This window comes from Panthera leo, chromosome A3 (assembly GCF_018350215.1).
Source record: "Panthera leo isolate Ple1 chromosome A3, P.leo_Ple1_pat1.1, whole genome shotgun sequence".
Classification (NCBI taxonomy): Eukaryota; Metazoa; Chordata; class Mammalia; order Carnivora; family Felidae; genus Panthera; species Panthera leo.
In genome coordinates, this window is record NC_056681.1 from 90,583,319 (window position 1) to 90,611,254 (window position 27,936).

At 45.3% G+C, this 27,936-nt stretch overlaps 1 protein-coding gene across 4 annotated transcripts; it reads left to right on the plus strand.

Moving 5' to 3' along the window:
* The first annotated feature begins 730 nt into the window (after positions 1-730).
* SEMA4F (ssemaphorin 4F) lies at positions 731-27,936 on the plus strand. Of its 4 annotated transcripts, XM_042932809.1 has the most exons (14): positions 731-996; positions 3,270-3,421; positions 4,083-4,142; positions 4,376-4,474; positions 9,369-9,462; positions 19,514-19,633; positions 19,729-19,880; positions 20,552-20,730; positions 20,941-21,088; positions 21,214-21,436; positions 21,575-21,684; positions 21,799-21,959; positions 25,308-25,366; positions 25,595-27,936. In XM_042932809.1, the coding sequence occupies exons 1-14, from the start codon at positions 852-854 to the stop codon at positions 26,203-26,205; spliced, it is 2,313 nt and encodes a 770-aa protein (XP_042788743.1). In that variant the 5' UTR covers positions 731-851; the 3' UTR covers positions 26,206-27,936. The 4 variants fall into 4 exon arrangements, with proteins under 4 accessions (XP_042788743.1, XP_042788741.1, XP_042788744.1 ...); XM_042932807.1 differs by having other exon boundaries at positions 21,214-21,684; XM_042932810.1 differs by lacking the exon at positions 4,376-4,474.

The window sequence follows — 27,936 nt, forward strand, 5'->3', positions numbered from 1 at the left end:
TGTTTTAAGCCACTCAATTTTGATGTTAATTTGTTACATCTGGTATGCAGCCTAGATAACTAAGCAATGGGGAATATAAGAGAAGAAAGCAAAGATTACCTACAAGGCTATAAATTGGAGGACTAAGTGCTTGATGAAGGAGCAGGGAGGGTGGGATGATGGAGACAGTGAGTTATTTTCAGGCCCTGTGTTTGTCTTGTATGTAGGATTTCCTAGTGGACATATCCAGAGTCTTTGCCCCCTCACTCTCAAAGGCCTACTACCTATCCTTGAACACTCAGTTCAAATGTCATTTTGTGAAACCTTCTTGATTTTCTCAGGCAAAACCTAACTTTTATGAGCATGTATTGCACATTTTTATGCAAACATAGATCACTTTGCCTTGCAATGATCTATTTGCAGTTATTGGTTAAATGCTTGCTAAAATAATAATTTTGAGAAATTTGGTGTGCTTACCCATTTACACACATATTTTCCCTGGTAGTACACATATGGGCATTTAAGCTTTTGGAACTCACTGAGCAAACCAGCCATTGGAGGACCTGGAGCCGCACCTCCAGGCCGGTTCCGAAGTAGAACTCCCACCTAGACCTAGGTCTAGCTCCTCCTGTACCTGGGTTGGGCTTCTCCGCTCCTTAGCTCCGCCTCCACCCAATTCCGATTGGCTGGAGGAGGAAATCGGCCCGACCATTAGTCCCTTCTTGAAGAGGCGGAGCTGGGTTGCGTTCTCCTCTGGCCGACGCAGGCCGAACCGGACCGAGGAGATTCGAGTGGGGCCGAGGCCGGTGGCACCGCGGCCCAGAGCGGAGGTGGCAGGGCGCGCCCCACCCAGCGGCCAGGCGGAGCCTAAGATGCTGGCTTTTGCCAGGCGGCCCCGCCCGGGCTCCCAGCCGCCTCCGGCCTCGCCCTTTCCGCTGCTGCTGCTGGCGGTGCTGAGCGGCCCGGTATCCGGCCGCGTTCCCCGCTCGGTTCCCAGGACCTCGCTTCCTATCTCAGGTAAGGCGTGGGTGCCCTCGCCCTCAGCCATTCGCGCCGCTCCCGGGCCCCGCCTGCAGGTGCCGGCACCCACCTGCCCTTACCTACAGCCCAGGCAGGCGCTCTGGAGCCCCTCCGCGCTGCGCACCGAGTCCCGCGCCGCCCACGCCCCTCCAGGACCTAGGCGGGACCCCCACGCTGTGCTGTTCCGCAGCATCGCTTCCCGGCCTCGCGCTTCGGCTCCCATGACACGCCCAGGCTGCTCCTGCTGCCCCTTACTGGCAGGACCGCGAGAGAGTTAAGCCCCTCATCGTGCAGAAGCGGGCACTGAGGCCCAGGGAGGGGATGGAGGTTTCCCCGAGGTCGTCCATTTCGGGGAATGGACTCCCTTATTCCCCTCTGCCCAAACATACACCTGTGTCCCTCACGCCAGCTTGATGCCTATTCTGCTTCCAAACTCATTGGTCTTTCGTTCTATTCCAGCCACCCATCCTTCTGATGACCAACTCAGCATCTCCATCTGCCCACTTCTCAAATCTATTCCCTTATCATTTCTACCTCCCTGCAGGCTTTTTGCCTCGCTCGAAGCCCTCATCTCCCTAACCCACTTCCCAGGCCTCTCACAGCTCTTACACCAACTCCCATTGTCTGATACACGATCCGTGGATCCATCGTAACCCTCTTAACTCCTCAGCATTCCGTGCTTTCTCTACCCATTCCCTACATTGAATGTTGGGAAATCATTCAGTGAGTTGATTTAAAGTTCTGTTTAAATGATTTCTAAAGTCTTCAGAAGAAAAAAAAAAAAAAAGGAGGGAGGAGATTTGGTCCTTTGAAAAGATCTGGAAGAAGCCAAGGGATGCCACCAGGCTAAAAATGGTCATTGGAATGATTCACACTTTAAAGGCTCTCTGCTGAGGTGGGCATGGCCATGGACCTCGTTTTCTTCTCAGTGGGCACTGAGTGTTAGCACCTAGTGCAGACCCAGTGAAGTTGAGAGGGCAACCTGTTGGCAAAAACTCGCAACTGGGTAATAGTAATTTAGAGTCTAAACTTCGGCCTAGTGACATAGGGTTACTTTGAATCCAGAAGACAAAGTTGTGGTCAGAGCTTGGGGTTGGTTTGTGCTGGAGCAATAGCCACAAAATGGCGTTGAGGTTGATAACCAGAAATTCAGAGAAGTCTAGATAGCAAGGTGAAACAGAGTTGGGGATAAGAGTGGAGGTTGGGTGTTCCAGGGCTTATAACGAGCATGAGAGAGTAGGCAGGTCCAGCGCAGATTTGAGTATGGGTGTGGGAGGATGGGGTGGGTGGGGCTCCATACATCAGCACATCCAGGAATGAATGGCTGGTAGCCATTCTGTCAAGTCTTGAGGGTAGCTGAGCAGATGAACCAGGTAGAGCAGAGCTGTATTGGTACAAGGATAGGGGCTCCAGAGTGAGCTAAGAAGATAAATTCCTGCTAACTTATTTGTTATAATCTTTAAATGGAATTTTGAATGATGACACTGAAGTTTAGACTTGGCCCAAATGGAGCACATGCCTAAGGAAGGAAAAAAGGAACCATTTGTGAAACATGCACTATATGTCAGTTGCTTCTACATATGTCATCTCATTTAATTCTGTCAACAAGCCTGATTGGTGGTGTTTACAGATGAGGGAAGTGATGCTCAGGGCAAGTAACTTACTCAAGATCATACAGCTGGTAAGTGAAAGAGCCACATTTAAACTGGGGCTGATCCTTCTCCACAGCACATTCTCATGCCCACTTTTTCCCTCTTTGGGTGGAAATGGGGTGGGGTTGGGGAGGACAAGAGCAGTGAGAAGACAGGAGATAGTCTCCTAAAGTGTTGGTGAAGAGAGTGAATCATTTCCCTTCCAAGTAAAAACAAGTTACTAATAAGTAGTTATTTTTTTTTTTTAAAAGGAAATTTAGAGAAGAAGGTCCTTGTACTTCCTATAGGTATTTTCAAATTATGTATCATGTTGCTATGGATAGAAATTACAGACTTAGTATTTATGCTATTATTTTAATAAAGTGTTTTTTTTTTTTTTATAGAAAAAGCATACTTGGCTGCATTGTATGCTAAATATTCTGGCCTCATCAGTTATCTATCTTTGGGGAAGTTAGATGGTTGGCCTGTCAAAGCCCTGTTTTTACCCTTCATGGCTGCTAAATAAATGATACTTGGAAGAAAACAGAAATTGAGCCCTTTGGCTTTGTCTTTGTGGACCCAACCCTTATGAAGCAATGGCTGATGTCACTCTCCCCTCTCACCCTCTCTTCCTGCCAGAGGCTGACTCCTATCTCACCCGGTTCACCGTCCCTCAGACATACAATTACTCTGTCCTCCTTGTGGATCCTGCTTCCCATACACTTTATGTCGGCGCCCGGGACACCATCTTCGCTTTATCCCTGCCCTTCTCAGGGGAGAGACCCCGCAGGGTGAGAAATGAAAGTGGGGAGGACCCCAGACTCCAGAGCATGTGGTTAGATCCACAGTGTTATGAGATGGGGTGTGTGTTCATAATAACTAAATATGGAACAGTGGTGGTGGTGGCAGGGGGGAGTGTCGGTAAAAATGAATATAGGAAGAATATTGGCTTCATTATCTCAGCTAAGGGTGATGGGAGGGGGTCATGGTGACTGGGGACATTATGAGGGAGGTTAATGCTAGAGGAGGCCACAGTAACCAGGTTTCAGGTGACAGTGGGCAGAGGAATCATTAGAATCACATTTCTTTAGGGCAATAGCTTTTAAACTTTTTTTTATCATCCCTTAGTAAGAAATATATGGTACATTTTGACCCAGTACAGGAAGTGTGTATTTAAAGAACACATTCTTGAAACAGTATCTACTCTCCTGTATGTGATACATTCTGATATATTCTATGTCATTAAAATTAAAAACAATTGATTTCATTACTCATTAATGGGTGGAGACCTCCAGTTTGAAAAATGATGCTCTGACTGAAGAGGCGGGGGCTGGGGGGTGGGTTGTCTCTGAAGTTCTCAAATTGTTGGTGGTAGTGGAACTGTTTCACCTACCCTGACTTGGAAAGAGTTTGGGGAGAATCTGGGAGAAACAGTCACTCCTCCTTTCTCAGATTGACTGGATGGTGCCTGAGGCCCACAGACAGAACTGTAGGAAGAAAGGCAAGAAGGAGGTAGGTATGAATCCTGACCCTGTCCCAAGTGTCCCATTGAGACCTAGTTCCAGCCCTGGCTCTGTGTCTGTCCCCTGCAGTGCTCCCATAGCAGTGGGCCCAGGCAGGGGCTCTAACACCATGTCATCCCCTGTCATCTCTGATCCCAGAGCTGTATCTAACTGTCCTGACACTACCCTGCCTTTCCCTGTACCTGCTGCTTCTGATTCTCTCTAATCATCTCTGACCCCCAGGATGAATGCCACAATTTTGTCCAGATTCTCGCCATTGCCAATGCCTCTCACCTCCTCACTTGTGGCACCTTCGCTTTTGACCCGAAGTGCGGGGTTATTGTGAGTGACGGGTGGGAGGATGGGAAAGGTCTCCTGTGAGTGTCCATGACAGGGAGCATGCTTAAAGCAACACTTGTGCATGAAAAGCATTGGGGGTGAGGGATGTCTTTGCAGGGTGGGGGTAGGAGTGGGAGGGCGAGGCAGGTTGTCTGTAGAAGGTGAGGTACACAGAGTGAGAAGAGAGAAGAGGGATGGTGAAGGAAATTAGGAATGCTAGCTAGGCTAGGGAGAGGATAAATTCAGGAGAGACTTCCGAGGCTAGTATCTCGTGTTTCCTTTGTCCTGTGTATGCTTTGTCCCAGCAGCCTAGATCCATTTCTTAATCAGCATAATCCATGCCTGCTTCTTCCTCCCAAGGTGGGTGACTGTCTTCTTCTCCCACTGCTGACTTCATTCTGCACAGGCTGTGACCCTCTGCTCTCATGGCTTCTGAGGTCACTACCCACTAATGTAGTACTTGCTGGCCCATATTCTGGGTCTTGCCTTCAAAGTGGGCACTTTGTCAGCCATCTCTCCTTCTAGGTCCTGTTCATTGCTGCCGGAGCCCTGGGCATCTTCACCCTCATACTCAGGCAGGCTTGGTACATGTACACCCCTAATCATATCTAGCTAGTCATGGCTTCTAAAGTTACTGGGACTGGTAGCATCTCAGGAAGGTTTTAATGCTTTTGAACCCTCAGCTTTTCCCATCAGTTATCCAACAGTCAGTTACTGGTCCTCTGCCAGTATGCACTTGTGACAACAACCTGGGATGAGTCAGAAACCTCCCCTGTTCTTTGTATTCACTGGCTTCCCTTTCTGCTCCAAGGAGCAAAAGGAGGGAGTGCAATGACTCTCTCTCTTGACCCTGATCCTTAGCTGTAGATTTTGACTTGATCCTTTTGCAAACTGCAGTACTCCTTGCCACTTGGATCTTATCAGTGTGCATCTCCAAACCCCTCCTTGCTGAAGGCCATCCTCAGGTCTCTTGTTTCCAGTGTTATGACTGTATATGTTTGACTGCCCCGGTCAGTCCCTCTCGGCTGGCCCTGGGGTTAGTTGGGCTTATGTTGAGTCCTTTTCATAATGTGGACGAGAAAGACTCTCCACCCAAGGTGTGCATAGCTTCCTCATCTTGGCAAGGTTTCCAGGTCAGGGTGGTATTGAAAATCTCTATATTCCATCAAGTAATGTTGAGGGTATAGCTTCCCTACAGTTCTTACAAAGCTCAGAAAGTAGTGTGGAGCTGCCATCGCCATATTTGTCTTTTTCCAGGCTGCACACACTTGGGGAACCCAAGGGTGTGAATAGCAGCACCATGGCTTATAGACAATATGGTCACTTCAAGTTAATTTCCCAGGGCCTTCTATTCTTCCTTGGCTGTCTGAGGGGATCCTGATGGTTGTTAGATTCTAAGTATCTGGACATAAAATGTTCTGTACGTCCTGTCAGGATTGGTGTCACTTGGGCTCTTATCTACTCCTGAGAAAAATCAGTAACCAGAGTAAAGCCAGGGATCTGTGTCCTGCACTCCCATGACTTTTAGCTCCTTCTCTGAACACTCCTATCTAGCAGGCGTATGAAATGAAGGAGCATCCTTTGGTCACGGCTTGTTTGTAGGAGAATGTAGGGCACAGGCCCCCTGCCCCCCAAATCAGCTGTGTTAACACTTCAGGCCATATACTAAGACTGACCTCTAGACTTCCTGAAAGTTCTCTTCTGCCTTTACTGTCTTATCCTGCTACCTGGCACTCCCGTCTGCTTAAGGAAGTTCTTGCCTCAATCCTTAGTGCTAAACTTCTCACATCCCAGACTGATGACTTTGAGACTATGTATAACTATTATGTGAGAGCTTTGACTAGCTGATCCAGACACAATGACTCACTCAGAGTTGATTGCTCAGAGAAATGAAAGTTCTTACAAAGGAAGTTCGAGCACTGGACCTACCAGCTCTAACTAAAAGTGAAGTTCTGCCATTGAGTGACAGTTCATTGGAGGAAAACATATTTTTGAGAGAGAGAGAGAGAGAGTGAGCATGTGAGTAGGGCAGGGGCAGAGAGAGAGGGAGACAGAGGATCTGAAGCGGGCTCTGCACTGAGAGTGGAGAGCCCAATGTAGGGCTCGAACCCATGAACCATGAGATCATGATCCCAGCTGAAGTCAAATGCTTAACTGACTGAGCCACCCAGGCTCCCCTGGAGGAAAATATTTTAGTTTGCTTTGTTGAGAGAATTCCAGCAGTTAACAGAAAAATGCTAGACTTAAACAACAATAGCAGTGACAAGATTTTGCATTCAGTTGAAGATGTACTCTGTCCCAGGCTGGTGCTGGGTACTTTACATTCAAAATTGAATTTAGTTCTTATCACCACACTATGATATTTAGGTATTATTTATTTTCATTTTACAAGCAAAGAAATGGAAGTTCCAAAATGTTAGGTACCATGTCTAGTATTATATAAGTGGCAGCGGCAGAGCCAAGATTTAAATCCAGGTGTGTCTGGTTCTGCCCCACCCCCCGGTCCTTCTATTCCAGTCTGCAGCACAGATGACCTTACCTGGTTTCATTATCTTGTGACATTTGACCTGTTTCGTGTAACAGGGGCCATCTTTTCTTTTGTTTTCCCCCTAACCACCTGGGGAGGGTCCTTTATATGTCTTATACCCTTCTTGGCCAAAGCCAAAGGATGGATTCCAACCTTACAGCTTGGTGAGAACCTTCCTACCTAGCTGTGTTTCAGCTAGCGAGACTTGCCTCCACCACAACTGATGATGCAGTGAGGAATCTCAACACTCAGACAGAGACTGTGGTCGAGTGGTCTTGCCCCCTTCAGACCCTAATGAAATGTCACTTTGATAAGACAGTAAACATAACCTATCTGGTTAATAGGAGTCTCACTTGCTGAAAGATTATAAACCTAGATAACACAATGATGCCATCTGGGGAAACTGTAAGAGGAATTGTTTCATACTTCAGTAAAACATACTGGGTTTTAAAGGGGCTGATAGACCATCTCTGTGAGGAAGTCCAGCAGTCAAGTGCCAACACAAACTAGAGATTGGAAGGTATCACACTTTCAGAGAATTTGGGCAATAATTTGCATAGAAAATCTAGCTGGAAATGTAAGAATGAGTGAGGTCATTGAAATATGTGTGACAAGGACTAAGGATTGATCTTTATGATACATGGTTAGGGGCTAGAAAGGAAAATAGAAACTACCAAAGGAGATAGAGAAACAATTAGATAGGAGGAGGATGGTAGAATTCCAAGAGAATCAAGACAATATTTGAAGGAGGGAGTGAGTCAAAAATATCAAATACAGCCTAAAGATTAGGAGGGTGAGCATTGAGAAAAGGAGTCCTTGATGAAATGTAAGGGAGTAGTTTTAGGCAGAGGGATGAGAAAACACAATTTGTTTTCTAGGAATAACAAGTGACCCAGGTTTGGTTAGAAGAAAGTATTCATTTTGAGAAGTATTAGAAAGTAAGTAATTTTGACTAAAGTGTTTGTACTCTAGGCAATGGTGGGCCATTTTGTCACTCCCTTGCTCAAAAACTTATCAGGGTAGTGACTGATACTGTAGGAATATTGATCTGTGGGGGGTATGTAGAGTAAATTGGGGGCAAGGCTAGGCAGTGTGGAGAGGAGGAGGTTACTGCTGTAGTTTAGGTGAGAGGTCACAGATGGGCCACAGCAGCATGTACTAACCTTTGTCCAAAGTGCCCAGACATCTTGGTAATCTCTCACTGTCATCCATCATTTTCTCAGGCTAGGCTGCTCCCACTGCCTCACATGTGAGATGCTTGTGCCCCTGTGGGGGCAGAAGACTTTCTCATTCCAGAAGACTTTCTTGACCCAGTGTTCCCTTTTTTTGAGACCTCAGATCACATCTAATTTTAACAGGCCTTCTTCAAGGCTCTCAGTAAAGTAAAACATTGCTTGCCAACCATAGCAAATAGATGAGCAGTCAGAATGGGTCAGTAGTATACTTACACTTAGGGGATATAGATCTACGTTCCCACTCCAACTGCCATCAGTGTAGTTAGGCTCCAGCAATACCATATGCCCTCCCTAGTGAACTAGAGGTATTGTGTCTGGCTTTTCTATGCCATAACTTTGATTCCTAAGCAGCCACAGTTAACTTCTCTGCCAGTCTTAGGTTGACATCATCCCTGGTTGACATTTTTAGATGTTATCTTGAAGCGCTCTCAGTGCTGGATGCTCAGCTGAGGTAACTTCCAGTTGGCCCTGGTGGAACTCTTACATCTCTCGCCCCTGTCCAGGTCAGTCCTGCTGTAGTCCCTGGATGAAGAAGGCAGTTACTTGCCAAATCCTCAAATTCTTACCTGAGTTTCAGGTCTTTACTGACTTTACAGATTCCCTTCCCCCCTTCTATGTTTCCTTGACTCTGGTCTTGTCTTTCATCCTTGGGTAGGAGTAGGGGGAGTATGGCCCTTCTCTCTAAGCCCCTGCTTCCGGTGGTATTATATCAGCCTGAACTATTCTTTACCCTTCCTAAGAGCTCTAGCCCTCAGGAGACTTGCTTTCTTCCCTTTGTGCCCCTTGTCCAGTCACATATTCTCCAGCCAGTTGCAAACCCTAGCATTTCAGAGGAAAGATCTGCCCCCTCAGCCTCTTAGCATCTTTTAAGGCTGTCTGTGGTATTCTTTCATCAGGACATGTGGGTGTTGGAACTAGGGGAATGGAGGGAAGAGGAGCAAATGGATGAAAAGAGGGATGGCAGAGATGGGAAATGACGGGGTGGGTGGGGGAATCAGGAATAGACTGGGAGTATGGGGATGGTAGCGGATGGGGATGAATGGAAATTGAACTGTTCTTTCATCTGACCATCTTTGTAAGTCTCATCATGAACCTCCCCATGACCCTAAACCAATTGCCCCCTTCTGGTCTGTAGGATGTGTCCAGTTTCCAGCAGGTTGAAAGACTTGAGAGTGGCCGAGGGAAATGTCCTTTTGAGCCAGCTCAGCGGTCAGCAGCTGTAATGGCTGGTGAGTGGGGAGAGCCCAGAATCTGTGGCTCCTTGCTGTAATTGCCTCCTTCCCCACCCCTGCTGTTGGAATTTCTGTGTCCTTTCTTTCCTTTTCTTGCAATGTCTATTATTCCCGTGTCTCTTTCTAGCCTTTCCTGTTTTTCCCACGGTGCCTGTGTCCTCCTGCTTTTCCCCAGATTATTATTCCCCTGGGTTTTCTCTAGAGAATATGTCCTCTACACCTCTAGTATGAGTGTTTGCTCTGTTAACCTCTTTTTCTTTTCTCATGGTGTTTTACCTCTTGTTTCTAAGAGGAATCTACTACAATGCATATTGTAATAAATTTGGAAAAAGTATAAAGAAGAACATAAGAAATCTTGTAGAACAGCACTGTTCAAAAGAACTTTGTGGAACAATAGAAATGTTCTATGTCTGTGCTGTTTAAAACGATAGCTGCTAGCTACATGTGGCTCTTGAGTCCTTGAACAATGTGACTAGTTTGGCGGAACGAAGGAATCTTAAATTTTATTTAATTTTAGTTTAAACAGAAATACCACATGTGTCTAGTGTCCAGCATCTTGGCACAATTCTAGAATATCAGAAAACCACTGCTAATATTATGGGGTATTTCTTTCTAGCTTTTTAAATGTGTGTGTGCACAAGCATGTGCACTCATGCACATATATTTTGCTGGCCAGTCCTTTGTTGCTCAGAGGAACCAGTCATCAGTAATGACTGTTAATTCCTGCTGTTACTTCTTTTGACCGAGCTCTATACAGTTGTTCAAGTGTGGAATGGTTCCATCACAGTTTATGCCCAAATGTTTTCTGGAGAATGACTGCCTGATCCTTAGGCAGCCACAAAGTGAATTGTTTGTGTGCCACGTAGCCTGTATTTTAGGTCAGATTACCCCATGTACACCCTTCACATTTAGTGAGAATCCGGCCATATTCTCACAATAGTACAAAACAATAAGGTTAATAAAAATTTTATGAGCATGTGTGTATTATAAAACTTTTTAAAAAGATTATTTATATTGAGAGAGAGAGAGAGAGAGAGCAAGCATGAGCATGTGTGCAAAGGAGGGGCAGAGAGAAAGAATCCCAAGCAGGCTTCGTGCTGTCAGCACACAGCCAGACACGGGGCTTGAACCCACACACCGTGAGATCATGACCTGAGCTGAAATCAAGAGTTGGATGCTTAACCGACTGAGCCATTTTAGGTGCCCCTATTGTAAAACTTTTAAATGTCATGCTACATGGATTTAATTTTGAATTTTGTCATGTAATTTTATATCATAGTCATTTCTATACAATTTAAAATTTTTTATGAAGAAATTTAATAATATGATACTACTTATTCTTTGAGCATACCACAATTTAATTAAGCAATCCTAAATCACTTATGTAAGTTTAATTTCCAAGTTTATTTAGTTTATCTCAAAGTTTTTGCTATTACCCATAAAACTATAATGAACATACTTGTGCATAAATTTTTATCCTCATGTTAGATTATCTTGAGACTCCTGGGAATGGATTACTATATCAAAGGGTGTGAACATTTTATGGCTCATTATTTGTTGCTAATTGAGTTTTTAGAAAGAGTATACCAATTTACACCCTAAATCAGCAGGAATGAGAGTGTTTGTTTTTTCTCACATAATTTCGCTAGAATCATATTGTCATTTTGAAAATCTTTGCTAATTGAGGCTAAAAATGGCACCTTGTTTTAATTTGTATTTCTTTGAATATTAATGAGGTTAAACATTTTTCACGTTTTAGTACTTATTTTTATTTCTTCTTTGGTAAATCCTCTGCTTGTATTCTTGGGCTAATTATTAGATAGAATATATTTTCAAATCTATATTTTTTCTCTTGTGATTACATTTTTAAGTTAAATCTTTTCCCAGTTAGCAGATAAATTTTTTCTTCTTACAGGTTTCTCCCCCAAACATTTAACTCTTTGATCTATTTGGAACTTACTTTTTAAAAAAAATTTTTTTTTTAAACGTTTATTTATTTTTGAGACAGAGAGAGACAGAGCATGAACAGGGGAGGGGCAGAGAGAGAGGGAGACACAGAATCTGAAACAGGCTCCAGGCTCTGAGCTGTCAGCACAGAGCCCGACGCGGGGCTCGAACTCATGGACCGTGAGATCGTGACCTGAGCCGAAGTCGGATGCTTAACCGACCAAGCCACCCAGGCGCCCCTATTTAGAACTTACTTTGATGAATGGCATGAGATGGAGATCTAAATTAATTTTTCCCATTTAGTTGATCAGTTGACTCAGCATCATTCATTATACTGCTTTTTTTCCTCTTCACTGACTTACTTTTGCTGTGAACTTTATTGTAAAATTAATTTTTACCTATTGTTTTGGATTCCATTTTATGAAAGACAAAAATTGGGATACAAGATCTAACAGTGACATTTTTTTTCTTATGTATGACTTTATAGGAAAAGTCTTAAAAAGCTAGCTATACAGATGAAATCACTCTTAGACAGTTAATGACTTCCCTTTTCTGAAAAGTAATAAAATAACAAAAGTGTTTGAAAACGAACATCAGGTATAAACCTACTGCATACAAGATTTGTCATTTTTGTCTTTTATCTGCAATTGAAATTGACAAGATCTTGTTAATAGTTATACATGTTTGCATAAAACAGTTTACTCAATAGTTTTCCTGACTTTTTATCAAGCATCTTTGGCAAAACTCTGAGCCAGTCATTGGCTCATTAAGAAAGATTCATCAGTTTTAGAAATGATGAATATCTCTTGATTCTACATAATTTTTTATCAACAAGATGAATTCTCAATTACAACAATCTAAGGCAATTGATTAACGTACTTTCTTTGTTGCAAGCAGGAATCTTTATATCTAACCTTCTGCATGTAATTTCTCTGTGTTCTAGTCAGCAAGTGAATTCACATTAGCATGTGGTTTGACAACACAAATTTCATAAATAAGATCATTGTATGACAAAGAACATTTTCTAAAAGGAAAAACATTTTTAAAGAGGGTTTCAAGTCTTTTTTTTTTTTTTTTTTTTTTTCCAGGTAATGAAATTCAGGTTGCTTTCAGCTGATAATTGATGGTTGGAAATAGTTTTAACAGTTTAGAATGGCTAGCTTTCCCATGCCTCTTTCTGTCTTAGATCCAAATCACAGTCAATCCCAACATTATACACTGTCCTCTGAAGTTTTTGCTTTATAGGGCTATAATTTAAGTTTCTTTAAATTTGACTTAAGTGCCAATATTTGGTTGGAGTTTTCAATGTTGATCTGTTAAGCCCTGCTGTCCTTTTGTTTTGAAAATAGCGGTCTAGAAAATAGTGGCAACATTACATAAGAACTAGAACCAAATTCGCAGTTAGGGTCTATGAAAATGTCCTTAAGGATAATGGAGGTATTTTGACATAAAAAGAAGAGCTTTTAGTAATGAAAATATTAGAATATAATAGCAGGAGTATCTCTTGTTTTAAATTATAAGAATTACAGTGTGCATTATAGATAATTGAGAAAATACAGAAATATATAGAGAAGGAAGTGAAAAGTTCATTGTAATTCAATCATCACTAGGTAGCCACTGTTATTTGTATTTTCTTCGGCTGTGTCTGTGTGTATATTTGTAACATATTGGAATTATTATGCATATTTCACTTAGCATTGTATACTGAACATTTTGTCATAGTATTAATTACCCAAAACATGAGTTTTGGTGATTACGTACTCCTCTCTCACTTGAATGTAGCCCAATCTATTCCCATGTAATTATACATTCAAAATTTAAAATAAATTATTGCTTTTATAAATAATGCAGTGGAAGAAATCTTTTCGCATAAATGTTTATGTAAATCCTTTACATGATCTAATTAATTGCATATGAGTCAATCTAGAAAGTAGAATTGCTGGGCCAAAGGGTGTAAAGGCTTTTGTGATACTTGGTAGATTTGGCCAAATTGCTCTCCAGTTAGTCCCGCCAGCACTGACAAGAGGACCTCTTCCATTACACCCTTGTCAATCCCAAGTAATATAGTTTATTTATTTATTTTTATTTTTTAACTTTTTAAAATGTTTTTATTTTTGAGAGAGAGAGAAAGAGCGAGCACGAGTTGGGGAGGGGCAGAGAGAGAGGAAGACCCAGAATCCAAAGCAGGTTCCAGGCTCTGAACTGTCAGCACAGAGCCTGACGCGGAGTTCGATCTCGCAAACTGTGAGATCATGACATGAGCTGAAGTCGGAGGCTTAACCGACTGAGTCCCCCAGGCACCCCCCAAGTAATATAGTTAATAAACATACAGTGACCTCTTCCAGAGTCCAATTTTATATGTTTTTGCTTGCATTGCCATTAGTGAGGTTGAACAACTTTTCATGTGTTTATTGGTACTTGTATTTATTTAGGAAAAAGTCTCAAATCATGTTCTTCAAATGTGACATTTATTTGTATTGCGCTTAGATCAAATTAACAAAATTATCTCCGTATTTCTATTTGCACTATTCCAGTTTGGAAAAATGCAAATATTTTGACAGTAATGTTCACATTAGCCTAAGAACACTGGCATTTCCTTCTGTCTCCTTTGGGGGTCTTTGTCTTCCTCTCATCCTTTCAGTGTTGTGGTTCCTTGGACCCCCAGTCAAGGTCCTATTCTCTTCTTATTCACTGCAGTTGTGATCTCAACCAGCTGCGTGGATTCTGCCTCCACTGCATTCTGATGCCCCCCCAGACATTATCTGGAGCTACAGACTATATATCCAATTGCCTTCCAGACATCTCCACATACGTGTCCCACAGAAATCTGAAAATCAGCATGTCCCAAACTGAGCTCATCATCCTCACTCATCTCCCCCAAACCTGCTCCACCACTAGTGTCCTCTCCTCTGAGTGCATAGTGCCATTGCCTCCTCTCCCCCACCCCTGCCCCAAGTACCCAAGCTGGAGACAGCAGTCAGTTATCCTCGGTTCTCCCTGTCACATCCTATAATAAATAGGGTTTTTATCAAGAAGAGCAGAAGGAGGGAGGTTTTGTTCTTTCTCTTTCAGAATCTGCCCTGTGTTTTATCTCTGTTTAATCTCATTGCATCTTGCGATTACTGCATCTGCCAAGAAGCTTTGCAAATGTTTCAGATGCACTGCATGCTGCCAGCATTTTAGGGTCAAGCTTCCTTCTTAAATTTCAGTGTGATTGTCCCAAGACTAGCATGCACACACTGAAACAAGACACTTAGAAATCCTAGGTAACCAACAGAGGAAAACGTAGAATAAACACTGCATCTCCAACTATCTAATTATGTCCTCTTTATAGACTGTTATTTAAAAAAGAAGTGTCTAGCTGGCCTAATCCTTAGATAAGGGAATAGAGAATATTAGGATAGGAATTATGTGTCTTGCAAATTTCTGGCCATGAGAAGAAAAGGGAGTGGAGGAAGGCCAGAGCATGTTTAAAATCCTTTTTTTAAAAATCTAATGAATGATTATTCCTATTGTAAATCTTCTTTAGAAGTGGCCATTTTTTTTATATTAAATGTAATTTATTGTCAAATTGGTTTCCATACAACACCCAGTGCTCATCCCAACAGGTGCCCTCCTCAATGTCCATCACCCACTTTCCCCTTTCTCCTTTCCCCCACCCCCCATCAACCCTCAGTCTGTTCTCAGTATTTAAGAGTCTCTTATGGTTTGCCTCCCTCCCTCTCTTTAACTCCCCCTACCTTCCCCTCCCCTGTGATTCTCTGTTAAGTTTCTCAGGATCCACATATGAGTGAAAACATATGGTATCTGTCTTTCTCTGCCTGACTTATTTTACTTAGCATAATACCCTCCAGTTCCATCCACGTTGCTACACATGGCCATATTTCATTCTTTCTCATTGCCAAGTAGTATTCCGTTGTGTATATAAACCGCATCTTTATCGATTCGTCAGTTGATGGACATTTAGGCTCTTTCCATAATTTGGCTATTGTTGAAAGTGCTGCTGTAAACATTGGGGTACAAGTGTAGAAGTGGCCATTTTGATACCAGAGTGAAAATTTGAACCCCCAGGGTGTAGTGAGACACTCACTGCCATGGTGGCATTCTAGGCTGTCGGTGTTTGGTTGCTAGTACACCTGGGAGGCCGATGTCACAGGCTTTATGCTTGGGTACGTAGAGATCTATTTCCACATGAATGTGATTTTTCTTTGGCTGTGATTCTTTACTTTTTGTGGCTTTCAATCCTTTTCTCCCTCAGTATTTCTAAAATTAAAATATCTTAATTTTTTGAGTTATAAAAGATGGTAACTACAAAAAATATTTAGTGAGTACAAAAAAGTAGAAAGGAGAAAATAAAAATCACTGTAATTCCATTGATCAGAAATAAATATCATTAACACTGTATAGTTATGGCTCCTTCCAATCTTTCCTATATCTACAGGCATATATACATATATGTATATTTTTAAATAGGGTTATGTGATACCTGGTGTTTTTTTCCTAACCAGCTTGCTCACTGAATTTAGCACTATGGGAACCACTCTCTTTTGTACATCATCTGTTGCCAATAACAAATGTGTGTTTTAATGTTTACTGAATTGATTCATTCAGTACTAACTTGCCACAATTGCACTTACAGGGATATTTTATTATAGGAGCAATCCAAAAGAATATTTGAAATTGAGACTATCCTGGAGAATCGAGGGCATGTGGTGATCCTGTGTCCTCCTGTGGACCGTGATGGCCGCTGTTCCTTCTCCTCAGGGTGTGTGTGTGTGCGTGCGTGCGTGCGTGTGTGCGTGTGTGTGCGTGTGTGTGTGTAAGACTGTGTTTCAAGCCCCTTGATATTCCTGGAACACCTGGAACCCTACTACTTCCTCCCAAAGTGTCTGACCCCTCCTGCTGTCCCTTAGGTCAGTGACCTTCTGCTCTCTCTCTTTGAGTGAGTGTGCTCTTCTGCAATTCTAGGCTCCGAGTTTCTGAATGCCCCCATTAATCTCTTAGAAACTTTGGGGACCTTTTACCTCCATCCACTGCTGGGTCCCTGGAAATCATTTATGACTGTTGCTCCCCATCCCCCCCAACCCCCACACCAAATCATGCTTCTAAATGTTCGTAACTATCTCTTCCACACATCTCCCTCAATTCTCAGGGCATCCATGACACAGCTTCTGCCAGGGTTTTAAGTTTTATAGTGTTTTGTGTACAATGCTTGTAGGGAGATCTTTCATTGTAGCTCTGGCTTCTGTATCAACTTTCCCCCCCACCTTGGAAGTACAGAAGATTGGTTCGTTTGCTCCTCCATGTACTGCCAGATTATGTCCCTAACCTGGTTTTCTCCTTCCTGAAATGCTCTGGGAGGGAATGGGGTGCCATTTTGTGGTCCACATAAGGAACCACAACTCAACATGCACTGAATGCCGGCCATGTGCCAGGCCTATGTGTGGCTCTATGTTTGTGTTGCATTTAACCCTTAGTGCCGCTGAGTGGAGGGCCTTATTATCTCCATGCTGTATTTGCGGTACCTGAAGCTAATTTGCCCAAGATCATACTACTTGTAAGTATTTAGGGTCCAAAGCCAAGCCTTCTGAGCTCCAAAATGTTGGGACTTTTTCCACTGCCCTCAGAGGGTTTCTAACTCTTTTTGCTTTGTATAAAGTATTTTTGAAAATAGGGTTATTTTTCCAGTGCCTGAGACATGCAACTTTGCTCACGCATCTGTGACCCTAGGATGATTGTGCTTTCCCCAGAGTGGCCCTACTCACTACTGCTTCCTTCAAGGTGCATGAGCCCTCATAGCTCTTGTTGGGCTTTCCATGCACTGGCTTCTAAAACACCAGCCTCTCTTGCTTCTCTAGCCTCTCTCTGACTTGATTTTCCTAGTTGTCTTCATGTAGCTTCTCCCCTTAAATGGTGGTATCCCCAGGGATCTCTTCTCACTTTCTCTTTCTCCCTGGCTGTCATATTCATGGCATGGCTTCAGCCCAATTCCCAAGTTGCCTACTGGCCCTGTTGTGTAGGCCCTTCTGTTCGATTGCCTTCCAGGATCTCTGACCAGATGTCCTGAGGAGACTGCAACCTTAGCACGTTCTACATCTGAAGTTGCTTCCTCCCCAACTACCTCCTTTATGGGCCTTCTCCTATCATTACTTGCCTTTGCTCATGGTATCACCCTGTGCTGTCATTCATATAAGCTGGAGACCTTAAAGACATTATTTTGTTCCATTCTTTCACATCTCATATTCAACTGATTTTCAAATCTTGTTAATGGATTCTGCCGCAGAAATATCTCCCCAGTCAACCCTTTTATTCCCCCTCTGCTGCTACCTTAGTTCCGCCCCTCCACTCTTGCCTGGATTGTGTGAATGGCCTTTTAACTACCACTGTCTTCTTAACACCCTGGACTGATTATGTCACTCTCTTCCTCAAGAAAACCTGCAGCTGTACTCTTCCCTGTAGGATAAAGTCCACATTGCCAGGCATGGCAGAGCAGATTGTTATAATTGGGTGCCCATCTTTTCACCTGCAGCTTATCTCTGCTCACTAGTCTCACAGCCCCCTGGGCCCTGCCAGAGCTGCAGCCATGGGGAGTGCCCATATCCCTGAACATGGCTCCTCTTGTCGCCACCTGCCTGTCTTCCTCCCTGAAGTCTTTCCACCTGGCGGATTGCTCATTCCTCAGCCCCAGCTCAGATGTCACCTCTTGGATGCTGTTCCCCCCATTAGATGTGTCTGGGTTCTCCTCCATGTTCCCCTCCACATCTGTTAGTCCACGCCTCCTGGAATCTGATCACATGTTTGTCTTCTAGACTCAAACGGGAGCTCTTGGGGGCAGCAATGTGCTTAACACCTGGCACAGTGGCTTCTGTGCAGTAGGTGGTGAAGGAAAATGCCACTCTGTCCTGTCCAGAGCTCCTGTGATACTTGAAACTCCTCCAAGGGGTCATGACCTTCTTTTACCCCTGGAGCAATTTTCTCCTACTCTGTCTGAGCCTTGTCTGTGTTACAGGGTGGCTATGGTTGTCTCACATTCCGCCCACAGGGCTGCACCTCCCCTTCCTTCAGAGTGTGTGATTTCTCTCCTCTCCAGTCCTCACCATCTGTAGGGTGCCTCTGCCCTGGCACTGTACCAGGAGGGACGAGCTGATTCCTCATTGCTTCCTCTGGCTGGCCATGCAGTATTCATTAATCCCCCAGGCTGCTGTTTCCCAAAGTGAGGTTTCTCAAAGTGAAGTTACACATTAGGGTAACTCCTACTGCTTGTTTGAAACTAGTTCTTGGGCCATCCCCTAACACTAGTAAGTGAGAATTTCTAGGCACAGGGCCCAGGAATCTGTGTTTCGATCAATTCCCTAAGTGATGCTGGTATACCCTAAAGCTGTGACTTATTCCAGAGCAATGTCCACCCCCAATCAGAAAGAAGACTAGTTCCGTCAGACATTTACCAGAGTGGGAGAGCGGAAGTAAGACTGGGCATACTGCAAAGCAAACCCCCTTCCTGGAGAGTCATAGTATAATTAGTACATTATGGGATAGAAGCATACCGAAAACACTGACAACAGCAAACAAACCAACAGACAAAAAAGCCCAATTTGCACAAAGGCAGCCTTTATTTTTCCTTCCTGCACATTAACGTTCCGACAGGTTTCCCTTAACGCATGTTGCCTTTACTGCCCCAGAGCATTTTATGTCTATGTGGATTTTTTTTTTTAATTTTTTTTAACGTTTATTTATTTTTGAGACAGAGAGAGACAGAGCATGAACCGGGGAGGAGCAGAGAGAGAGGGAGACACAGAATCGGAAGCAGGCTCCAGGCTCTGGGCCATCAGCCCAGAGCCCGACGTGGGGCTCGAACTCACGGACCGTGAGATCGTGACCTGAGCTGAAGTCAGACGCTCAACCGACTGAGCCACCCAGGCGCCCCTGTCTATGTGGATTTTAAGTGAGATGTTGCCTGTCAGGTGCTTAGCAGTGCCTGCCATATCACGGGCGCTCAGCTCCTAGGGTTCCTGCCCCCTGCTTTATCCTCTGTGCTGCCTACAACCCCTTTTGCTTCCCTCAGTCATCTCTGACAGCTCATCTCCTCCCTGTCGCCCTGCAGGGGGTGTCCTGTATGCTGCCACTGTGAAAAACTACTTGGGGACGGAGCCGATTATCTCCCGGGCTGTGGGTCGCGCTGAGGACTGGATTCGGACAGAGACCTTGCCATCCTGGCTTAACGGTGGGGAGACGGGGCAGGGTGCATGGGGGACAGAGCTGGCTGAGGCCGGGTGGCCCCAGGCTGTGTCTGGTATCTGAAGCCACTGGTCTCCCCAGCCCCAGCCTTTGTTGCAGCTGTGGCCTTGAGCCCAGCCGACTGGGGAGATGAAGACGGAGATGATGAGATCTACTTCTTCTTTACGGAGACTTCCCGAGCATTTGACTCGTATGAGCGCATTAAGGTCCCACGGGTGGCCCGTGTGTGTGCGGTAAGACCACCGTCCTGACTGTCTGTCATCTTCTCTGTCTGTCCTCTTGTCTTTTCCTTTCTGGGCCCCTGTTTTTGCATTTCTCCTCTGTCTCCTTTTTTCCCTCTGCCTTGACTCCTTTTCTGGGAGTTGGGGGGCATGGGGAAAGGGCTCTGGCTTTTCACCCCCATAATTACCATTGTGACACACTGTCCCCAGGAGGTGGACTAGTGGAGAGGTAAAGGCAGGAACTGCAAATAGAGAGTCCTGGGTTCAAGTGCTAGGTCCACCAGTTCCTGCCTCTGTGACTCTAGGCAGGTTCATTAGCATCTTTGAACCTCCTTTGTAAGGTAGAGTATTAATGACCTCTAGCTATAAGGGTTGTTTTGAGGACAAAATGAAGTAACTTATGTAAAGCATGTAGGACAGTATTTCAAAAGTGCACAATGAACTTAGTCACCATCATTGTTGTTGTGACCTTTTTCACCCTGTATCTCATTATCCCATGCAGTGCTCTGTATCGTCATCCTTGCATTTCTGTGCATCTGTCTTCCCATCTGTCTGTGTCTGCCCTGAAGACAGGGGAAACCTATATTGGTGTCCACAATGTTGGCCTTCTAAGGCCACACACAATGTGGCCTTCCCACAATGTTGGCCTTCTAAGAAGAACTTCCCATGTGCTTGTCACCCAGGGGGACCTTGGGGGCCGGAAGACCCTCCAGCACAGATGGACAACATTTCTGAAGGCTGACCTGCTATGTCCAGGGCCTGAGCATGGCCGGGCCTCCAGTGTCCTGCAGGACATGGCCATTCTTCGACCTGAGCATGGATCGGGGACCCTCATCTTTTATGGCATCTTTTCCTCCCAGTGGTGAGGAGGTCCTGGTGTGGAGGAGAGCTACAGGGTGGGAGAGACGTGGGGATGGGTAGGCTCTCCCTGGAGCCCTGTTCCTTCTGCCCTGGAGCAGGATGCATGGCTCCCTGGGTCATGGCCCCTGCATTTCTCCTGGGTCATCTCCTGGGATGAGTTGCTGATTCCTAGTTCCCTCTAGATATGTGGCTCCAACCTGTGCTCTTACAGGGAGGGGGCTGCCATCTCTGCTGTCTGTGCCTTTCTACCACAAGACATTCGGACAGTGCTGAATGGTCCCTTCAGAGAGTTGAAACATGACTGCAACAGGGGACTGCCTGTCATGGACAATGATGTACCCCAGCCCAGACCTGGAGAGGTGAGGGGGCTGAGGCATCTCTTCCCTTCACACCTGAATTGCTGCATGAGAGAAAGGGCCCAAGTAAGCATCACGGAGACTTCCTGGCCCCTGGGAAACTGTCACCCATCCTGTGTTTCCTCTAGTGCATCGCCAACAACATGAAACTCCAGCAGTTTGGCTCATCACTTTCCCTGCCTGACCGTGTGCTCACCTTCATCCGGGACCACCCACTCATGGACAGGCCAGTGTTTCCCGCCGATGGTCATCCCCTGCTTGTCACTACAGATACAGCCTATCTCAGAATTGTGGCCCACAGGGTGACCAGCCTCTCAGGGAAAGAGTACGATGTGCTCTACCTGGGGACAGGTACATTTCATAGTCAAGTGAGTTGCCCATCCAGTGCACACATGCCCCTGTCACAGAGAGGGTCCCATACATATAGGTGTCAGAGTCCCAGGCACAGGTATAGCTGTCATTGTGTCTTGCCCCTTGCCTGCTTCCTAGAGGATGGACACCTCCACCGAGCAGTGCAGATTGGAGCCCAGCTCAGCGTCCTGGAGGATCTGGCCTTATTCCCTGAGCCACAGCCAATTGAGAGCATGAAATTGTATCAAGTGAGTTGTAGATTTTGGGGAGTTTGCTGGGGGGACATCTGAGCCCAGATCCAGTTGGTTACCCTGAAGTCTGAGAGATCCAGCATGTTCTTCTTCCTCACTGCTTTTCTGTAGAACTGGCTCCTGGTGGGCTCCCATACTGAGGTGACACAAGTGAATACAACCAACTGTGGCCGTCTCCAGAGCTGCTCAGAGTGCATCCTGGCCCAAGACCCTGTGTGTGCCTGGAGCTTCCGGCTGGATGCGTGTGTGGCCCATGCTGGGGAGCATGGAGGGTGAGTGTCACTGCACTGGTCTCCTGCCTGCCATTTCAGGGTACTGGCCCATCCACATGTTTATGTCTGTTTCTCATCTGTTAATGCTGCCCTATGTGTGTGTGTGTGTGTGTGTGTGTGTGTGTGTGTGTGTGTGTGTGCGTGTGCTGTTTGTGTCACTTGTGTGTCCATCTGTCAGTCCCATACTGATTCATGTGTCTGTCCATCTGATGCTGCCTCATCAATGTCCTTGCCTCTTACGCTGACCTTGATCAACCTCCAGATTGCCACACACTTCTCAGTTTTCATTTTACAAGAGCTCTCAGAAGTGTTTTCACAGTTGACTCCTCCTTCTTTCCTTCCTCGTGGCTTCTATGACTCTGCATTCTCCTGGGCTTCCTCCCTCTCCTACCAGTCTGTGTCCCTTACTGATTCCTTTTCTATCCCACTTCTGAATGTTGATATTTCTCAGGGTTCAGTCCTTCTCTTTACACTTCTGCACACTCTCTAGGTGATTTCATTCCCATTATCTTCAACACCAACTGCTGGCACTGAGTGCCAGTGACAACTACAGATGAGCCTTTAGTTGAGCTACGGAATCCCCTATCTAACCACCTACTTGATCTTCCTTTTGGATGCTTCACAAGCAACTCAAGCTTAGCAAGTTTTAGCATGCACTGTTGTTTCTTCTTTCCTTCACATGCTCCTCCCATAGTTTTCCTCATCTTGAGAATGGGATCTCCATCCTTCCAATCCCTCCAGCCAGACTTGCCTGCACTGTATTATAGTTTGCACTCTAGCTCCACCTGTGATTTCCTCAGTTCACAGCCACTTCTCTCCATCTCTGCCACTATCACCCTAGTCCAAGCCATCATCACTTCTTGACTGGGTTATTCTAATAACCCCTTAATTGGTCTCCTTTTGACCATTGGGGGACCCTACCATCTATTTTCCCCTTAGCAGATAGTTTAAAATCACATGTCACATTGAAGCAAATCCCTGGCATCATATTCATAAAATATTTCAATATGTGTCTCTACCAGATAAGGACTCTCTTAGAAACATTTTATTATTGGGAATTTCAAACATTCAAAAACAGAATAACATAATGAATTCCCATCATCTGTTGCTCAGCTGCAACAACTATCAACTCTTTGGCCAATCTTGCTTCATCAATACCCTCACTCACTCCCAGTTATTTTACAGCAAATCTCAAATATCATGTCACTTTATCCATATATCTTGCAGAGTACGTCTTTAACACAGAAGGAATTAAAAAAAATAAGTGTATTATCATTATAGTACCATAAACTTAATGTCATGAAACATCCCATCAATGTTCCAATTTCCTCAAGTGGGTAGACTTAAAAATAGTTCCTTAAGTTAGGATTCAAATAATGTCCATCAATTGCAATTGGTTGAGGTGTTTCTTTGCTTTTTTAAAAAAAATTATTTATTTATTTTTGAGAGAGAGAACGCACATGTGGCAGGGGCAGAGAGAGAGAGAGGGAGACAGAGAATCCCAAGCAGGATCCATGCTGTCAGCATAGAGCCCGACTTGGGGATGGATCCCATGAACCATGAGATCATGACCTAGGCCAAAATCAAGAGTTGGGCGCTTAACCGACTGAATCACCCAAGCGCCCTGATTGATGTGTTTCATAAGACTTTAATTTTTTTTTAATGTTTATTTATACTTTTAGAGACAGACACAACACAAGTGGGGGAGGGGGAGAGAGAGAGGGAGACACAGAATCCAAAGCAGGCTCCAGGCTCTGTGTTGTCAGCACAGAGCCTGACGGGGGGCTTGAACTCACAAACCCTGAGATCATGACCTGAGCCGAAGTCAGAGGCTTAACTGACTGAGCCACCCAGGTGCCCCAAGACTTTCAATTTTTAAGTAAGATTCCCTTTAATGAAGCATTTTTAATTGATTGCTTAGAAAGTATTTTTTCAAAACTGACTTTGAGATTTCCTATGTTGAAGCCCAGTTAATCTGCAGTATATTTGTACATATTGCTGAACTGTAAGGTTACCAGTATTTTAGAATTAAAAGTACTTGTTTTGGGGATCTGTTTTTCATTAAGAACTTTGATCTGGTAGTTTCTTTTGGTAGAACTCTTAAATGTCTAAGACAAGGCCAGTGCTTCATTGTTTTAATATCCATTAAAATAAGAACTTCATTGTTCTTGGGTATACTGTGTACTTGAGCCTCAGGGTCCTCTTAAGATATAAATGTGTGTGGGGAGTGTGGGGTATGTGTATATGCTAATATATTTCTTGGTAATACAAGAAATTACCAAGTTGGTGCCTGTATGCACTCTATGCTCCAAACCTCAATTCCTACAAGCAAGAAAGACTATGAAGTTCCTGTAGCTATAGCCCACATATGGCCTTCCCATGTTCCCCACTCTCAGCCAGACCAAGTGACCTTGGTTTTACCCAGAAGGCTGTAATGTATTCATACCAGTCTTGGAGCTCATTTCAGATGCCTTAATTCATGTTGAAGGAGTTCACACTCAAATGGAGCCTATCTTTGGTTGAGGCTTTTGGTTGATCTCCACTGACAGCTTGATAGAGGTCTCCCTCTGGGGAGTGGTGAGGTTTTCGGAGTGAGCAGTCTATCCTGCTGTCCCTCTGTCAGACACAGTCCACCCACATCCTGGAAGTGCCAGGATTGTGTTGTTTGAAATATATCCATTAGAGGCTAATAGATATCAACAGTTGTTGGAGACAGAATGGTCCTACTTAGAGATGAACAGCTTTTATGAAACAAAAAGTCACATCACCAGCCCTCACAGAATTTTTAATGTTTATTTTTGAGAGGTGGGGGAGGGGCAGAGAGAGAGGGAGACACAGAATCCTAAGCGGACTCCAGGCTCTGAGTTGCCAGCAAGGAGCCCAATGTGGGCCTTGAACTCACAAGCCATGACCCTCACAGAATTTTGATTAACTTGTATAGAAAAGAAGTTTTCTCTCTAACAGAAAAAAAGTTAACTGTAGTTTTTATGGACTTCTTTTCCCCAGAGAAATCTTGTGGTTGTGGATACCCAGATCACATTTCTTAGAAGGTTCCCATGTATTTTTTAAAAGCACCCTGCAAACACTTTTCCAGCACACCTAGTGCAAATTTAATTCCCTGTGGTCTTCTGGAAATATCTGTAGAATTGGATATGGCAAGTGTCATGAGGAGTAAAAGGGGTATCGGGGGAAATTTTATTGATGAAGAGGATGTTGACTGATAGTTTCAGGAGTGATTTATGAGATGGTGGGAGCTGTAATCTCATTATGTTACTGAATGTTCGGTGGTACTGAGGAAGGTAGAAGGGGGTGTTGACACGGATTTACCAAGTATTCTCTTCTATACAGGTTGGTCCAAGACATAGAGTCAGCGGATGTCTCATCTTTGTGTCCCAAAGAGCCCGGAGGTCTGTATGGTTTAGGGAAATGTGGGTGGAGTGGGTGAAAACGGGCTAGAATGTTGTCCATTTTGGATCCGCTTTAAAAATTGGAAGATTGGGCAGCCGGTGACCCATGGCCCTACTTTTTATCTTTGTCTCCACGACCCCTTATATCTGATATCATGCCACATTTCTCTGCATTACATCCCAGCCGGTAGCATCACCACCTTTTGTGCCTTTGCTGTCTCTCTGCAGAACGCCCAGTAGTGTTTGAAGTTCCTGTGGCTACAGCTGCGCATGTGGTCTTGCCATGTTCCCCAAGTTCAGCATGGGCGTCCTGTGTGTGGCACCGGCCCAGTGGAGTGACTGCACTTACCCCCCGGCGGGATGGGCTGGAGGTGGTGGTAACCCCAGGAGCCATGGGTGCTTATGCCTGTGAATGTCAGGAGGGTGGTGCTGCCCGTGTGGTGGCTGCTTACAGCTTGGTATGGGGCAGCCAGCGGGGCCCCTCAAGTCAGGCCCACACAGTAGGGGCGGGACTGGCTGGCTTTGTTCTGGGGGTTCTTGCAGCATCCCTGACTCTCCTTCTGATTGGTCGGCGTCAGCAGCGACGGCGACAGAGGGAACTTCTGGCCAGAGACAAGGTGGGCTTGGACCTAGGGGCCCCACCATCTGGGACCACAAGCTACAGCCAGGACCCTCCCTCTCCTTCTCCTGAAGATGAGCGGCTGCCCCTGGCCCTGGCCAAGAGGAGCAGTGGCTTTGGTGGCTTCCCTCCCCCCTTCCTGCTTGATCCTTGTCCGAGCCCAGCCCACATTCGGCTCACCGGGGCTCCTCTAGCCACATGTGATGAAACATCCATCTAGGGCAAATGACCGCTAGTGCATTGGTAGCCCCTGGAGGGGAATGACGATTAAGATGCTGGGGGTAGTGGGCCTGGAAGACGGTCATGGCCTCTGGGTTCTCTTTTGGTCTTTGTGTAATCACTTAGACTTCGTGTCTGCCTACTCTGGGCCTGGCTGGGCTCTGGCCCAAGCCTGTGCTTGATTTCCTGATTGCCATGCGAGATCAGAGCTGCCCTCTCCAGCAAATCAGGACTTTTCCCATGCCTGCCCTCTGAACCGCTGCGACCCCTTCAGCCTTGGCCCCCCATCTTGGGCCCATTAGTTTGGGGATGGGGAACAGAACATAGCTATGACTTTGCCTTCTGGTGGGCCCTGGCCGGAAGGAAGGCCCCTAGAGGTGGTGTGGGGCTAGTGTGCATTGATCTTCTTGTTCATTCTCTTTAGTTTATTGGATTCTCTGTGGGGAGTGCATGATCCCCATGTCGCAACATGAAATCTCTGCCCTGAGATGTCCCCCAACCCCGTTTTCCTTCTTCTGTAAAAGAGTGTGTGTGTATACACAGGTGTTCGTTGGAGGCCTGGCCACATGTGCATGAATGACTGGGCCAATGCTCAGGTATACTCATGAGGGGTCAGGAGGGGAAGGTGGGAATGGAGGCATTGCCTGCAGAACTTCAGACCCTGCAGGCAGTGAAGGAATGGCTTTCCTTTCTAAAAGGAAACAAGCCACCACCCCATCCCCATCACCTCCTACAACCCTTCTCTTGAGTAGAGAAAAACTCCCCAAGTGACCTTTTGGGTGGGAAGGACAGCGGTACATGTGACCCCATCTTTCTCTTTGTTTTTGCCTCCTGGCTGCCACCACTGCCACGCACAGCTGTTCTTTCTCTGGCTGGAGTACAGGCTGGACCGCCTTCTTTGGCTCCCATTTAAAAAACTTCACAACATTCTAAGTGTAAGGGACAACAAAAGGGGAATAGTCATAGGAAGTAGAAGTTGCAAAAAAATAGGTTTGTATCCGTGACTTTACTCAGGTTGACACCCTCGCCCTAAATCAGAAGTTCTCCACCTGGGGTCCATGGACTCCCTGAAATCATATGCAAAATGTTGTCTGTACCTGTGAGTCTGTGTTTTTATGGGGGTGGGGGGTTATGGCTTTCATCAGATTCTCAAGGCCTTAACAAAGTTAAAGGACCACGCCTCGAGGTCGCCACACATTGGCCAAGCTGAGGGGTGCCACACAGCGGCAGCTCTTCCTGCCCCACCATCCCTTCCCTGTGGCCCGCCCTGGACTTGCAGCTGCTGGATGCCCTCTTGTTTCTCCCATCCCTGGAAACTGGGCTCTGTGTGTATTTGAAGATACTGTCAACTCCTACCAAACATAAAGACCTCTTCCTGCTTCACAGCTCCCAGATGCTCTAGGCTTCTCCTGCTCAGTCCTGGTCTTGGCCTGTGTATGTGCCTCGTTCATCCCTGGTGGGGGACCCCCTTGAGCTCCAGTGAATGATCCAGCCCTTCTCAGTTGAAGTTTCAACTCTACTTACCTTGGCAGCAGCCTGTGAACTACTCAAAAGAGTCCCCTTGGGTTTGGGATTATCAGTGGCTTTGCCACTAATAAGTGTATGATTTTCAGCAAGTAATCTAATATAGGAACATTGGTTTACTCATCTCTAAAGTGGGGATAATAATACCTACCTCAGGGTTGCTGCAAGGATTAAATGGGGAAACATGTAAACAATAAAGCGCTATCTA

Bases quoted from the DNA above. Each gene is read 5' to 3' on its own strand.
- SEMA4F (XM_042932807.1), top strand. From the start codon at position 852: ATGCTGGCTTTTGCCAGGCGGCCCCGCCCGGGCTCCCAGCCGCCTCCG. The intron at 997-3,269 runs GTAAGGCGTGGG...TCTTCCTGCCAG, and splicing joins GACCTCGCTTCCTATCTCAG to AGGCTGACTCCTATCTCACC. The intron at 9,463-19,513 runs GTGAGTGGGGAG...GTCGCCCTGCAG, and splicing joins GTCAGCAGCTGTAATGGCTG to GGGGTGTCCTGTATGCTGCC.